General features: G+C 33.3%; 1 protein-coding gene and 1 long non-coding RNA gene across 6 annotated transcripts in view; one reads left to right on the forward strand and one right to left on the reverse strand.

Annotated features, from left to right (window-relative positions):
* The first annotated feature begins 768 nt into the window (after positions 1-768).
* The window catches only part of LOC126811858 (RNA binding protein fox-1 homolog 2), a 109,739-nt gene continuing 93,322 nt past the window's right edge, over positions 769-17,185 (forward strand). For 2 of the 5 annotated variants that reach the window (XM_050537823.2, XM_050537824.2), the window contains exon 1: positions 771-1,212. In XM_050537823.2, coding sequence (XP_050393780.1) covers positions 1,012-1,212 — 201 coding nt within the window. In that variant the 5' untranslated portion in view covers positions 771-1,011. Of the gene's footprint in view, positions 1,213-2,097; positions 2,125-10,711; positions 10,845-17,185 lie in introns of those variants that run through there. The other 3 variants (XM_050537825.2, XM_050537835.2, XM_050537836.2) reach the window with 3 other exon arrangements.
* LOC126811865 (uncharacterized) overlaps positions 11,496-17,185 on the reverse strand; it is a 41,066-nt gene continuing 35,376 nt past the window's right edge. The window contains exon 5 of the long non-coding RNA XR_008786062.1: positions 11,496-11,674. This is a non-coding gene — a long non-coding RNA (uncharacterized LOC126811865). The remainder of the gene's footprint in view (positions 11,675-17,185) is intronic.

Genomic DNA, 17,185 nt, shown 5'->3' on the forward strand with positions numbered 1-17,185 from the left:
TTTCAAAGAGTAACACAACGACAATAAGCTTACTTCAATCTTATCTGAAACATATCTTCCTTTCTAAAGAAAGGATGTCCGCAAATTCGTCATTTTATTGTGGTTTCAGAAAAATGCCGTACATAGTTTCTAAAGCTTTACAAATTGTTGTCAGTTCTATATCGATACCGTTTTTATGTAGAAATTTCTTGCTAATTTAGTAAAAATTGAAATATTGCTTACATTAATCATTTATACTCAAAATGTAAAACGGATCCTTAATTTGATATTCAGTTTCATTCTAAGGTCATTTATTTCTATGACGCTTCAATCAAGCTGCAATTATTGAATTACTGTTTGAAAAATCCTAGCGCTTTTAAAAACTTCGATTTTCTCTTTTGCCTTTTGTTATTTTGTGCTATTATTCTGTCAGGCATTATTGATATAAATCGGTGAATTATTTATTTAGCTATCGGGCAATATACGAAGCGAGATTTTTTTTATGGGACTACCGGACTTGTCGTAATTTAATTATACGGCAGTCTAGAAAGTTTATTACAAATGGTGATTTGTTCTGACTATAATATAGGTAGGTCTAAGCCCTATACCGAAATTGATGTACGTGAGCTTTAGAAAATGGGTCGTATGTATTCATTCCCCCGTTCTTTTCTTTATTTAATCGATTTTCCTAGCGGGCCAATCGCTCTGACTGCCCTTACTCTACAGGTGGCAAGCGCGCGCAGTTTCCATCTAAACAAAACATGCTTTCATCTCTGTGACATCCGGGCCATTGTTTTATCATTAGATGCGACAAGTTAACTAATAACACAGTGAGTCAATGTCGCTCATGACCGAGGTGAATCGGAATTGATAAGAGAGCGGATGTAATAGTGCGGAAACGCGTTCTTGGCAACGAATTTCAACAGATAACATATTTAGCTAGTGTTTATGCAATTGTATTGCCCGTAGTATACAGCTGCTGTAGTGTCAACCGGCCTTTTGTAGGCGTGATTTCTGAACGTACAATTCAACATGGCGGAAACCATACAAGTTTCTGGCAATGGACCGTCTATGAAAATTGATGAAAAAATGTTAAAGTTTTATACAAGTGATATTAAAAGGGAGTTAAATTTAAAGCCGGACAATTCTGTTAATCAGACAAGTGTTCATTTGGGGATTAACGGGACGAAGGAACACGGAGAAGAGAACAAAGAAAACCATACGAACGGCGAGGTAAGTACGCGGCTGATTATGACAGTCAGTGTTGAATAACAAAGGTGTGCTTTTTTTCTTTCGTGTTTATTGTCATCGTAGCCGCAGTTTAGCGTACTCTGCTGCTGTGCCAGTTGGAATTATTGGTTTACTCGAGTGCAGAAACAGAGTTGACACATTAAACAAACAAGAATGTGGAGTTGGGGGTTAGATTTGTTTTGGACCATAAATTGTTGTTTAAATCACGCGGTTATTTGCCTCCACAATACCATGTTTTGTGAAGGCCCACTGTTTATACACTATGGCTTTATGTCAACAGTTCAAATCTTATTTCTCTGATATATCTGAGAAAAGCTGGCGAGGGAGCAAAAATTGGTTTCCAACTTTAGGACAGTTTTTCCATGAAATTAACTGACTGTGACGCGGTTACTGACATTGAGAATATGAATTTATTTTCAACCTTTTGCTGTAACTTTAATTAGGTCGTCATAAAAATGAAAAATCCCCACCTGCACCCCCCCCCCCCCTCAAAAAAAGAATAAAACCTTACATGCATAATAAAGGATAAGGAAAGGATTTTATGATATTCATTAGCTAAATTAATTTCTGACTTTTTTCTAAGCCTTTTTCTTTCCTGTTTTCTAAAAAGAGAGACAAACATTTCAGTATAGTATTTTTATGTACACCATATTTTTAGTGTTTGCCGACATGACTTTTCAACAATAATTTAATAAATATTTAAATAACCTAGAAAAAATTATGTTTTTTGTATGTTTGTAAAATGAGAATGTCAGTGTGTCTCAGAACTTCAGAAGCAACACATAATTTAATGTAGAAAAGCACAACCCTGACCCAGCTACCTCTCCAGATAATAATACCGTCTGTATGCAATTCATTTGGTCAGTGAGTTAAAAGAAAATTATGAATGGAATGGTATGATTAACATTTTGTTTACATTTTATTTAGGGTATTTGGAGACAAACCTGGTAATTATTTCAGCAATACTTTAGATTTACCGTACCAAGATTAGTGATGAACATATTCTGTAATCGCTCCTTTGTTTCTGTGGTTGCATATAATGTTAGGTAGAGAATTTTGCTTGGGCAGCAGCATTTCCACAAACTCCTCCAGGAATTCCAATTGCCAAGTAATGAAAGTCAAAGTGTTGCTAATGCTGTGTAGGTGTACTGTTACGAATAATATATTTCTTATTAGAACAGAAATGTGAAACCATCTCCAGGCAGTATTTATTAATTTTGAATTTGATTTTCTATCTGTCTCCTAATAGTAATACATACATGTACTGTACACTACATGTAACAGTCATAAATCAATGTCAAAGTATACATGTGAGCCATGGCACATGAATAACTCAATATTATTTTAGAGTAGGAATCCTTAGCCTAAAAATTATAGGTAAGCCTATAAGTCCTAGAGAAGTTCTGATTCAGTCATGTATTGATACTTGGCTGACTGTAAGCATGACTCAAGTTGACTTCACTGACTTACCAGTATTGTTAAAGATATATATTTCCTCAACTGTTGTGAATGTTATCCTAAATGCAATTGATCAATAAACATCAAGCCTAGAAATAAGGTAGGCCTATGCACCTGTCACAGACTAATTCAGACTAGTGATGGGTTTTGCCACTGCAGTCATAATACAATATGTGCAGTTCAGGTGCTACAATACAATTCATATCACGATTCATAACTAGGTGAATATTTACCAAGAATGCAACAGGATAAATGAATTTTTAATATTTTTAGTCCTGCTGATGTCGAAGAAATAAAACTGGTTTATATCTTGATATTGATGTGGATAAAAAATAAGGACCAAATCAATTTAAGAGTGTTTGCGGAGAACGTGTGATGTTTATAATTATGAATGACAGGTTACTTATACTGAAGCGACAAAAAAAAGAAAAATTAAAAAAAAAGGATCATGATATTGATCCAGCATCTCATGGTTGAACGATATTATATCGTGGCAGCACCAATTCAGACACAAATACAAGCTTTGCCACGCATGATTCCCCTGTTCGTCTTGTCATTTTGTCTGACACGGATTTGTCTTTTTAATGTTTTCATGATATTTACCTACATGTATGATACATATCTGGCACAAATTTCAAAATATCAAGAACCAGTTCATTATTATTGCTGGACATTTTATCAGATCGTACAAATAACCATCAATTCCAGGCTGGTAAACATATTTATCTAAACATATTAATTTAGAACCTACATGTATCTACACTTCATCTTGGGGGGTGGATGGCTGAATGGTTAGTACGTGCGCGCTGTATCATAAAGTCTGTCATTGAGTCAACTGGTGTGGTTTTGATTCCCCGGTGGTATGTGACAAGGAGTAGGGTTGCCTCCCACTGCTAAAGACCCCTACGTGCAAGCGAATTATGGAAATTAAATTGAACCATATGTTAGTCCCGAAATTACCTAATTTGTGTCTAGTGGACGTTAAACCCCATTTCTCTCTCTCACACTTCAACTTGCAAGATGATGAATGGATGAGGGCTACCAGGAGACATGTACACACTAAAAGAAGAGGTCAGATATCAACGGCAGACTCTGTGGTTCACCTTGTTATGTCACAGCTGCCTCAGCTGACATGTTAAATTGTTTGGCAATCAGGTTATGATTTTTTTTTTTGTATCAAGCCATCCTAGAATCATTATATTGCTAAATATAAAGTGGCCTATTTATTAAAGCGGCATTATTAGGTAAGATTAGAAAAAAGAGTTGACAGTTCTCGCTATAGTAGTTAGAAAATAGATAATGAACAGAATATTCTGAAAAATTTCAAATTACTTCACTCTCTGAGCCAAGCAATCGGCAATACAATTTTTGTCTAGCCTCGATTGTCATTACTACCGTTGTTATGATAATAAACAAAGTCTCAATTATCCATTTTTACCCTTATTTCATCAACAACAAAACGTATTCAAATCTACTAAATATTGGAACGATCCGATGATATCAAGAGTTGATTATGGTCTTGGCACCGTGACGTAATGTCTAATTGATAAGTTATATAACATTTCAGGCCTAATGAAAGATCTGTAATAGCCTATAGGCAGATTTACATGTAGCTCTTGCATAATGTATGTTTTTAAAACATACATTATGCAAGAGCTAAATCTGCCTATTGCAGGTCTTTCTTTAGGCCTGAAATGTTATATAAACTATTAATTAGACATTTATTAACATAACAAGACGATAATCAACTCTCGGTGGCATCGGATGCTCAAGATTTTAACAACGTAGATTAGATCGGTTTGCCATTTAAAAATTTAATATAAAAATGGGAAAGCGAGGCTAAGTTTCAAATATACCAGTGCCCTGGTTACCACTATGCACATAGCTTGTCAAAACTACAAACAGTGATAATTTGGCACAGAATGAAATAATTTGAATGAGATTTTCAATATTTTCAATGTACATTGTATCTTTAAGTACATATTGTTTAAGCTACATTGTGCATAAAGCTCTCTCAAATATAATACCCCAGGTTTACCTCTCAATGTCACTAATTGCAAACAATTGTCATTTTGTTGCCAACTATACTAGGAGGTTTTAAAGTCCTTATTTGGATACAGAAAAATGGATTTATTGTATATATTTTAACTACATGTACATGTATGTAAATATTTGAAATGGTGTATAGATTATAATTGTTAAAGGCAAAATGATTTGTTTATTGTGGAAACTATTTAAAGAGTGGATAATGAATAAAATATAAAAAAATCTGTGACAATGGATATACAAAGGGTAAGTTAATAGACTGCAGTTAAAAAATCAGTTATTGTAGTGATGTTAACTACTTGGTTCAATCAGTGATTTTTCAAAGTGATTCATTCCGGTTTCTTATCATTAATCAGTGCATCACTGCTGGTAGTACTGGTATTAGTTATTGTGATGGATAGGAAAAAAACATTTAAAATTTCATGTAAAATCTGGCCTTTACTTTTCCCAAAAAATATTTGGGTTTCAATTATTTTTGTAAATGAACAATCCACAAATTTATTGAAACATGTTCAAGAGTTTTGTGGTGATCATCTAGTATCTGTTCTCTGTTTTTGCTATTTTGTTTAGACATCTTGTATACAAAAAGTCTCACACTTTAGATACACATTAATCAAGCGTTTACTAGTATTCCCCATTTATTTATTAATTTATAATTACATGTATTTTATATATTACCAATACCTGCAGTGTTTGTAATCTAGTCTAAGCATAATCTTATAGATGTTTGGTTCAAGATACAGGTAAACATAAATATATAAAAAGTATTATTTGTGTGAAAGTGAAATATCTTGAAGACATTTTATATAAAAAAAAATCAAGCACCATTTATTGATTATCTCCCTTTAATTGTTAATCCATCAATGACCTACATGTATCATGAATTTACATTCACCAATTAAACACTGAAAATGTGATGGTAATTGTACACATTCTAATTCTAAACCGCTCATCCCAGAAATTTTTTAAATTAATGAAATTTAATGCAACGCTCGACACTGCTTATTTTTGTTCAATGAAGATGGAATATCAAACTTTATGCAATATTTAATCCCTTTTTTTCTGGTTAAAAATTGATTGATTTCAATCCTGCAAATGAAATTTTATAAACCCAACCACTGAAAGACATGATTCATGAGAAAGATCATTGATAGGCTAGCAGTACCAGACAATCATGCTCCGTGGTCCGGAATAAAGTTGTTATGACTATAAGCATGGCATTACAGACGTATCAAACATAAGCTTGTATTAATCAGCTGGGCAGATAGAAAATTTATAATATGGTTAGACGGTCTTGGGAACACCGACACTCGATGATTTTCTATTGATTCTCGTTCGGAGATCAATAAACGGCTGTGTAAACGGATTAATACCGTATCAATGAAGATAATATCCTCTTTAATTGAACATTCATGATTTCTCATAGACACTTCCAATTTAAATATAGCCACACACATTAGTAAAATAAATTTGGTTGTTTCAGACTCTATTCAGAGCGTATCCTTTATGATTTGATGTTGACCAGCAGAAAGTCTTCATTAATTGACAGCTAGAATTTAGTAAGTCGTTCCTGCTCAGGCAGTGTCCAAAATCTTTGTGCACAGTAAAGTAATAACATGTACTGGTATACATTTGTAGACAGTGTGTTTTTCACAAACTTATAATATTAAAGAGGCACTGTAAAGTAATTACATGTACCGGTATACATTTGTAGACAGTGTGTTTTTCACAAACTTATAATATTAAAGAGGCACTGTAAAGTAATTACATGTACCGGTATACATTTGTAGACAGTGTGTTTTTCTCAAACTTATAATATTAAAGAGGCATTATGGGAGATAAGATAAAAAGTTGACTGTTCTCGCTTTAATAGTTAAAAATTAGATAACGTAAATAGAATATGTTAAAAATTTAGTCAAATTGCTCCACTCTCAACCAAGATATTAGCTTTTGAATTTTAAGCCTAGCCTCGATCATCATTAGGGCCTACTAAAGTTGGTACGATAAAAAGCTTAGTCTCGATTAACCATTTTTGGAATTAATCATCAATGAGCGTTGTGCAGCAGATCGGATTCAAATCCAGTGAAAATCTGACACATAAGATGACATCGAGAGTTGATTATGGTTGTGTATAAGTTAATTAATGTCTAATTAAAATAGTTTCATGCCTAAAGAAAGAACTGCAATAGGCAGATTTAACTCCTGCCTAATGTATGTTTAGTCTTAGTGGCAGGCTTTAAACACATTTTATTTCATTTTTAATGTAAATTTATATACCCTCTGAAATGTGGGTAATAATTGAGATTTTATGATTTCTAATATTACAATACACATGGGAGACTTTAATAGAAATGACAGAATGCTAGACCTAGATGAAGTAGTTTGTCAGTTGTGATATTAAATGATTACAATTTATATTTGGCACCGATTTAAGGTATCTTTCGAATTGTCAGTGGGAAATCCTCATTATTTTTGAAGCAACTTCTCTTTTCATTATAACACACTATGAAGATAAGTTTTTTTTCTTTAAAGTATACTTTAAATTTAGGACCACTGGATACCACTTGGTGCTGGCCTTAAAGGAGGGGGATTCCAGATTTCATTCGGTAGCAAGTTAATGTGGCCAACCATTTTGTGTCTGTTTTGGCATTCCAAGTTACTCACATGTTATTTTATAGGTGTTTTCCATTGATAACCTGGACATAAGTGTTGTATTCTTGTATGTGATGTTGAGCATTTAAAACTGAAGTAGCTCTTAAGCAAAAGCTGTGTCGTATTGGGATTAGTAAAAGTCAAATACAAGAAGGATCTTGAGCCGAAGTTTAGGTTAAAACCACATCGATTCCTTCGCGCAGGTTTGAGGGCGCGCTCCTTCTTGCAAGATATTGTTGACCAAATTTTCAACACCGTCATTAGTCTTTTGCAGAACCAACAGACTAATCCATTTCCCCTACCTACACAAATTCTAATCCTGTCAGTGTAAACGCCAGAGTTGATACAAACCTTTTGGTGTATGTTATTTTCCTTGCATAAAGTCATTGTGAAGGTAAGCTAAGTACAAAATAATCAGCTGACAATTATAGTGTTTCAAACCTGTACATGTACGTCATTTGTACTTTATGTAGGTCATTAAATTTCTCTATTTTTAAATTGTTTTTTATTTTATTAATTATTGTATAAGAAGAATGATTAAAAAATAATTTAACAATAGATTTCCTGTTAACAAAAAGAAAGATAAGTATTTATGCAGACGTACATGTATTTAGTGTGTACCGATATTCATAAATGTTGTATAAAGCCCAATACATGCTCATTAGGATAATCATAAATCAAAGGCTTACATAATATACCGGTACTTGATTGCTTAGCCTTTAAGTAGTTTGAAGTCTCTGAACTTCATTTGAGAGATTGAGGAATCCATTACAAACATCAATATTGCATATTCCTGAAGCAATGGTCCGATAAATCCCTCTCTGCCCATTGTTGGATTGGCTTCTGATACTTGAGCTTTTGAGGGAGTGTGTGTATTCTTCCTGTTCAATCAAATCTATCTCAAGTACAGCAACATGACAGTCCTTCGTTTTTAATCTGGGGGTCTTCCCTAATACTTTGGACAATGATTTAAGGTATTAAAAACGGTGAAAGTATTCTTTCGTCTCCATACAGTATTGTTTACATTGTATTTGTGTTGATAGACTCGTTTTTCACGCAATTAGTTTTTCTGCAATATTCTGCTATGCACTGGTTAATTGGGCATAATAAAATCGTGAGTCATGACGTAATGTTATGTAAACATATTTGGTCCAATTTGGAGCTTTGTTTAAAATGTAACGATATTGTTACGCAGTTAGTTATTGGTTGTTAATCGGACTATTGACCAGTCATAATTTGGAACAGAAATTTGCTTCTGTTAAAGCCGTGTTTAGTGGGATTAGCTCTAATCAAATGAAACACTGCGAGGAGTACGTGGAAGTTGAATCCCTAAAATTAATATCAATCCTGTCAACATTCGACAGATGATATAAACAGGATATGGTCAAAAACTAACTCCACCTGTAATTATCCCAAAAATATTTGATGAATCTTTTTTTTTTTAATCCGATGGAATCCAAGCCAGTAGATTATCTACCCTTGATATTTTGATTTTGTTTTCTTAAAATTTTAAATGCCATTAATCAATTTGTTGAGTACATTTTAGCATGGATTAAGCCATGGAATATTCAAATTATGCAAATATTTTAACATCATTGTTAATTATTAAAGTTTTATTAATGAAAAAAATATTCTTATGAAATTAGTAAAAAATATGTTTAAAAGCTGTCAGACTCTCAACCATAGCTTAGACTTTTGGGTTACAAAAATGGAATAAGAGAGCTTAACCGTAATTTTATGGAGATTAAATGAAGAAATATTGTTGTTTGTGAAGTAAGAAGAATGTTAGTTAGTAAGATTAAAAATGGTTTATTTTAAGCATTAATTAAATTTTTTCAAATGTTAAAGAAAAGTTTAACAGCCGTTTACTTTACATTTATTTCTGGAGCGAAATTTGTAGATTCTGTCAGCGAGATTTGTCATTCTAATAATAGACATTTTTAAAACATTTTACATCAGTCTTGTCTGGAAGTATGGTATAAGTGTCAACATTTATCATCGCAATAAAATCGCTTATAATAGTTACAATTTTGAAAATAATTACAAGGCTATCTAATTACTTTGAAGACAGCTACTAAAGGGTACAAAATAACTGTCTATTTACAATGGTTTAATCAGACTGCTCAGACATGCATTGTAAAGTTGTCAAACAATGGTAGTCGGTGATCTGGATTTCTCTCCTACACAGAAAAGTAAGACTTAAGCCCCCCCCCCCCTCTCTCTCTCTCTGGTTTATCAAACATACTAAAGTGCAGCCAAATTCGTCAGCTATATGGATGCCTCAGATGAGAATTGGAAAGGAATACCTCATTGCCTACACCTAAGTTAAATAGACCTACCGTATCTGTATGATTGATAATATTAAAAAGTGTTATAATGTTAAGTCAACTGATGGTGGTTGTTGAGAATCAGGTTATGGTGATCTTTCAAAGTATGATTCATACTGTTATGTATGACACATGGTCTTTGTTTAATGATTATTAGAAGAATTTAAACCTTTTCATTATGTACACATGACAGAATATCAAAAAGATTTTGTTGAGTGAATTTTTCAGTTGGTATGATATAATAATATAATACAAATTTTAACCAATATGAAAAGTAGTTCACCAAACAGTGCACAATATGAACATTTTCAACTGTTTAAAAACTTATTTCACTGGAAAAGAAAGGCCTTTTGACCATATAACAATCCCTCTAGAGTGTAAACATAACATTGTTCTAGTTTCTTGATTTTTTCAATCATTTTCAAACTTTACTTTAAAAAGACATTATCACTCTAACCAAGAAAATACATATACCGATACAGGTGGTACTTAATTATGAATAACATATCATATTAAGAAAAACCTTTGACCGTCCATACACTGTTTAACTCCATCTTGAAAATTACTAAAGGATTTTTTCTTATCGTACGTTACGGTTAATATCGGGGATCGCACAGCAGATTTTTCTAAAATTTTGCACACAATCCAATTGAAATTGACTTTTTTACCAATAATTTGTCATCTTGCAGTTGACTTTCTTGGTTTGACAAGCTCCATCATCACAGGATAGTGTGAGGATATTTGGTGGCACGTTTCCTACAAGTTTTAGGTCATGTGCAGATAACTAAAAGGATATAGTTTATTTACTGTTTCTATTAAAATATTGCGATGCCACATCCTGTTTTAAGCATTTTCATTGTCGGTTAGCAAAATTCTTATGGGACATGTGCAATTAGCTACTATTAACTTCTGTTCTTCAATGAAATTACAAATATCTGATGAGAGAAAAGATCATTTTCATAGGGTAAGGACATCAGTGAGTATTTTAGTGGTTGAAATCTATAAAATTTGTGGACTCGTAAATGATCATCTTAAAGCTGCTGATTGACCTTCACCTCTGTCTGAGGAAAGATTCGTAAATGATCATCTTAAAGCTGCTGATTGACCTTTACCAGTGTCTGAGGAAAGATGGTAAGTGATATGATGTGCTTTTGTTCTAAAGAACCACATTAAATCGACTTAACTCAAATCATCTTTGTAGTTCAGTGACTTGAGACTGCAATAATTTTTTAATGTCCCAATTTGAGGGGCAAGCATTGAACTGAATACAGCAGATTATATGCAAATAGAACTTGTATCGATTCATATAGTGCTGCTGTACGGGCAAAATTTCTCTCAAAGCACGCTACATGGCATATACCTGTTTTCATGGGTGTAGTCAGTACAGAACATTATGACGTTCAACCCCATTTCATTTGATTTCAATCAAAAGTACAATTTGTTTCATTTCAGCTGCTGGTACCAGTATGTCCATGAACTGGTCTGTTACAGTTCTTTTATAAATATTTAATCTAAAATGATATGCTCTGTATAGATTGTCCATATAGTATTGATATCCTTTTGATATTGATATTCTGGTAGTAAACTATATTATAATATTCACGGTTCTACAAATCATTATTGCTATTAAATTATTGATATTAAATTATGTATGTATAGACTGAGGCTTCACTATGGTGCTGATGTTAATTCCACTGATTGCAATCTTGACCGTCTGAGTGGATCAACTTAAAAACACCAGCTCTGGCTCTCTTTGGGTATGCTTTGTAAGTGATCCTCCTGGCAAAATGACAACATGGGCCCATGCATAATTAACTCAAACGTTTAACCAACAAGATCAAAATAATTGAATGGCTTTACCTATGATACATAAACATTTAAACACTATACTCCCCTGGCTTGGAAAACCAACTTATTGCCAGATCCTTGATGTACGCTGGTCTTCATTAGCTCGGTTGGTACTGAAAAGTAGAACAATAAATCTTCATTTCATTACATTTATAGATTATATGTTTGTTTATGAATTTACTAGTCAGTACAGGGTATGCAAGGAACATGCCAGGAGCTCTTGACAGCTGAGGCAAATAACCAAGTCTACAAAGATAATGTCTGTTTACTACATCGTTAACACTGTTCATCACATGCATTTTGCATACTGATAGTCCATTAGTCAATCACGCTATTTTACCGCGATTTCATCTAAAAGTTTGGATGCAGCTATGGCGGGTGTGGCGCCAGGCAGGGTAAGCTTACTCTTTCGGACACCTGTTACCACTGTTTGTCATGTATTTTGTACACAGTGAACAGTCCATATGCTGATTACACTATTTTGCCTATACTGTTTTTTTAGGACTTCGAATTTTGTCTAATGGTTTGGATTGTTCATACTTGGTTTATTTTATTTATATGTACCATCAAAATCTTTGTCTCATACATGTAGACTAGTAGCTATTTGCTGATAGTAAACATCACAGGCACTTGAAGGGATTAAAATAAAACTTCTTACTACTGCTTGACTATATATTACAGTATTATAACAAGGTGTATCCACGGCCATATTTTTGACAACATTTCATCTAATACTCAATTGTTCTAACACTTGCCGTCGTTTTTATTTCCAACAAGAGTTTATTTTTGATCATTTTACAGCATTATCATTTACAATTAAACTTGAAGCGCTATCACTTGGTAATAAGGAACTTTGTTGGACCGGAAGTAACACATAAAAAAAATCCTGTTGTATTTTAACAAACTTTATAGTCCCAAAATGACCTGGCTTGTGTTTGAAGGATGTTAAACAAATCTCTCTAGAAGTAAATACATGTACCTTGTTTTACAGTAGTAAATTTACAGAGTAAGAGTAGTACATGTAGTAGCCAATACATATTTACAGCTTATGAAAAATATAGTTTGTTATACACAGTGATAAGATTTAATCTGAGACCAGTTTACCCACATCTGTTACATAGTCAAGGGGGATCAATTATGAAAAATGTTACATTGAATCCATTTTCATAGTCCTGGTTTCCCTTACTCTATTATAAAGGGAAACAAATTGGTAGATACATGATGATGTATATGAGCTTTGCCAAATGAAAATGCCCTTGAAAGAGTAAGCACATCCAACTAATTCTATAGAGTTTCAATCCTACTGAAAGTTCTTCATTAGAAATGAACTTAAGTTATTAAGATTAAATACTGACCATTAAAAAAACAGAGAAAAATACTTTAAACAGGCATTATGCAAGAGCTAATTCTGCCTATTGCAGGTCTTTCTTTAGGCCTTAAATGTTATATAAACTATTAATTAGACATTTATTAACATACAATGTAACAAGACCATAATCAAGTCTTGATGCCATTGGATAGGTCTGATTTTAAGTATATTAGAACGGTTCAGCCATTTAATGATTGAATCTAAAAATGGTGAAGCGAGATAAAGCTTCCAACAACCAGTACGGTGGTTATAATCAGTGCCCACATCTTGTCAAACCTCCAAAGACTAATATCTTCGCTCAGAATAAAGTAATTTGAATTAAATTTTTAGTATATTCATTTTGCATTATCTTTTTTTTGGAACGGCCAGCACTTCATCTAAATCTTACATAATGCACATGTATATAAGCGTACCTTTTTAGGGTGGTTGGATGGCCGAATGGTTAGCACGTGCGTGCTGTATCATAAGGCCTGTCATTGAGTCAACTGGCATGGTTTCGAATCTCCGGTTGTACGTGGCAAGGAGTAGGGTTGTCTGTCCAACCTCTTGGGTTTTCTCCGGGTCCTCCGATGTCCTCCCACTGCTAAAGACCCCCTACGCGCAAGCGAATTATTGAAATAAAATTAAACCATGTTAGTCCCGAAATGACCTAGTTTGTGTGAGTTGAGTGGATGTTAAATCCCATCTCTCTCTCTCTCTCTCCCTCTCTCTCTCTCTCTCTCTTGTATCTTTTTAGGGAATAACTATTTTGACAACAGTGTCTTCTCTTTTCTCTTAATTCAGCAGTACACATACATGTACATACAAGTATTATATTCCACAACTTCATGTTTATTTCACAGCCAAATTTATGAATGAAAATGTTTTGAGTAGTGGTCTGCATTTTAAAAGTGGGACTTGTACTTCTAGAAAACAAATTAGAATTAGAGATCTATTATAGTAAATGATGTATGTAGGTTTAACATCAGTATTTTAATCATATATATACAGTGTATTGTGGATGTGATGAGTGTTGATGAAGGCAATTAGATTGAAAGGAAATAAAGATGAACTTTGCTCTCTGCCCAGCTTTAAACTGGTGTGAACAGGAAGTGAGTGTTAGGTTGTATACTTGAAATAAAAGGAGATTTGTTGAAATATTTTGTTTTAAAACTTGGTCGTTGACTAATACAGTACATATACTAATAAACATGTAATCTGAAAGGAAGGAGCCACCTATTACATAGCATTTTGTACTTTACTTCTGTTTATATATATAGCTTAGTATGTTTTTTTCAAATAAATTTATTGGCTTACTAATACATCAAATCAATTTACAAAAATACATGCATAGACAAATGTATAGTACAATGCAAACAAATGACAGACTTAAATAATATAATATACACCATACCGATGTTGATGAACACATTAATACATGTTTATAGTGGTATAGTTCAAGTTCAGCCTTGTTTCTTATATAAGCCATAAAATGTTCGTTAGACAGTGTTTTACCTATACATTCTAATTTGAAAATGTACCGTAATATTTTGTTAGAAGAATTACTTGATTTATGAATTTTAATTCAGATTTGTTTTCAAATTTGTTAATCTCATCATGTAAATTGTAATCTAAAATGTATGACAGGAGGTGATAGATTAGCCTACTGTATATTTTATTTTTTAATGAAGATGTCATTAAGAGCATTCCACAGGCTTTAAGAATACTGGCACTGAATAAATAGGTGCTTGTCAGATTCAGGCATACTCCTGCAGAAATCACATAGACCAGAAGCCACTTTGTCAAATTTAAATAAACGATTATTTGTCTAAATTATTTTATGTATATTTTTAAACTGGAAAATTCAGTCTTTTGTTTGTGTACAAATATTATGACTTAGTAAAAATAATAATATCAGATAAACCAGCTAGGGAAGATATACTTTTTAAAGTTTTTATACGCCCACATGTAAATGTGATCGCATATTGCCATCACCCACCATTTCTTGTGAGCACTCTACAGACTACATTTATAATCTGATTGTTTTGAAATTAATATATGTTGTTTACATTAATTTCTTCTGGAATTATGGTCCTTGTTTCACTTTGTTGCACCTTATTATCATCCGATCTGTATGAAATTTATGTATGCATCATTTGAATTAGTGAAACGAAGAATCCTATTGAATTACAGCAATTTTCGTCAATTACTGCAAGTTTAATGGTCTTGTTTAACTTTGTTGAAGTTAAAGCGGTGGACACACTAGCCGAATGATTCGGCCGAATCAATCGGCGTCGAAATTCATCTGATCTGTATGAAATTTATATGTATTATTTGAATTCATAAAACAAATACGCATGTCGAATTTCAACAATTTCTGTAAATCACTTCCAGAGTTAAGGCACTAGTTTCAGTTTGTAGAATCTTTTGAACCCTCAAACGATGAAACTTATAATCTGATCTGTATGAAATTGTCTTGTAAATGCTCCCCCCTCCCCCATTGCCCACAAAATAATAAATATATGACAATCCTTGTTGACTGCTCGGACGATTAAGATGCTGTGGGTTTGTATTTTGTTGTCTGGCAACCAGTCTTTACATTAACCACCACATAACCCTGAAATAATGCTGTCATGATATTACTTACACTTTGAACTACTATAGTAGTTGTATAGTTTTGTGTCATGTGTCACTATTTAAGCCTTGTAACTTGTAGTGTCCACACATGAAACAATGCTACATCAAGTTGCACTACTGCGCGTCGGTGATGGGCATGAGTGTATAGTAGTATACGCTGCCGATTCCACAAGATGCTATCATTGATGTCTGTCTATAGTCATTCTATAGGGCACCATCAGCTAAACAACAAGAATTCGTTTGAAAGTGGAAGCATTAATTAGACCAGACTGGTGTGTTTGAGTCGATGGTTTGAGTCATTTGGGATCCATGCAACGGGTTGGGAACGGACATATTTTGGGTCTGAGAAAAGGCACTTTCAGCAATAAAAAAGGGCAATGTCGAAAATTAGGGGGGGGGGGGCGGGCGTGCGCGCCCCTCGCACCCCCCATTGAATCCGCCTCTGATACTGTACACATGTGTGATATTGTACACTTTATGTCATATGTTTGGAAATGGAGTACTTTTAGATCAAAAGAAATATTGGGCTGCACTTGTAGGCTATAAATGACACTTTGTCCCAATAAATATGAGCCAAATTAAACAACAAATTTCTTGTCTAAGCCAATATAACATTTGAAGAAAATAGTTGGACACCATGAATATGCCATGGTCTGTTTCATTTTGTTAAATACAGATGCATATTTCTAAGAACACAATCTGGACATAAATTGTATTCAATTTTTGAATTGTGTCAATTGTTTTTTGACAGGCAATTTCGTAGACTTTAACTGGTTTCCGACATTCACAGAATTGATGTGGTTATTTTCCGTTAGTGGTGACGCTAGCTTTTGGCTCAATGGTCATAACCATCATAGTGAACAGATTTTTGTAACGTTTATAAAAACCATTCTAAATCTTGAGTAAATCGGTGTACATTGTAGCTTCCAAGATCAATGATTTTGAATGTTTAAAGATGAATGCCAAGGAACAGACGCAAGGGCTTACAGTTCGTACAACAATCGATGGGTTTGTTTGTAGAAATGTGGATTGTCATGTTGTTGTGAAGATACGATATAAAACGATGGAACAACCTTGCTTCGTTTTTGTCATCTTCAGTCTGGCTAGATGATTTTATTTTCCGTACCCAGTCTGCTTTCTTAGGGGTCTAAAAATATCTATTCGAATCATAAACTTTTACATCACATACATAAACTTGATTGTCACCTTTTGAATAAGTAAGTATTTGTAAAATAGAGATTTGCTAGTAATTGTGATAGGCTGACAAAACAGAATGAAAATATTTATAAATATATATTATGAGTTTTTTATGTTTGTTTTTATGTTTTTTCCCCCGCCAGGTTTGAATTTTGAAAGAAGAAAGAATTAAGTCTAACATCTCAATACCCTTGTTTCCACGGTTGCCTGCTTTTGTTTGAATCTCAGTTTATAGCGTTATGATTTTCGGTGAAAACCAAAATTATAAAATGGCCTTTAAAACCCCATAAAATTACACTTTTGAAACAGAAAACCGTCACTTGTACTAGCTGACAAGTTTAATCTGCATTGTTATCCTATGAAACTTTAATTTACATACTAGTGGAGAGAGAAACTAAAAGACAATCTAGATTTGGTAATTATTTTAGTGTGATGTAAAATT

The sequence above is a fragment of the Patella vulgata genome, chromosome 2 (assembly GCF_932274485.2).
Source record: "Patella vulgata chromosome 2, xgPatVulg1.2, whole genome shotgun sequence".
NCBI classification, from domain to species: Eukaryota; Metazoa; Mollusca; class Gastropoda; family Patellidae; genus Patella; species Patella vulgata.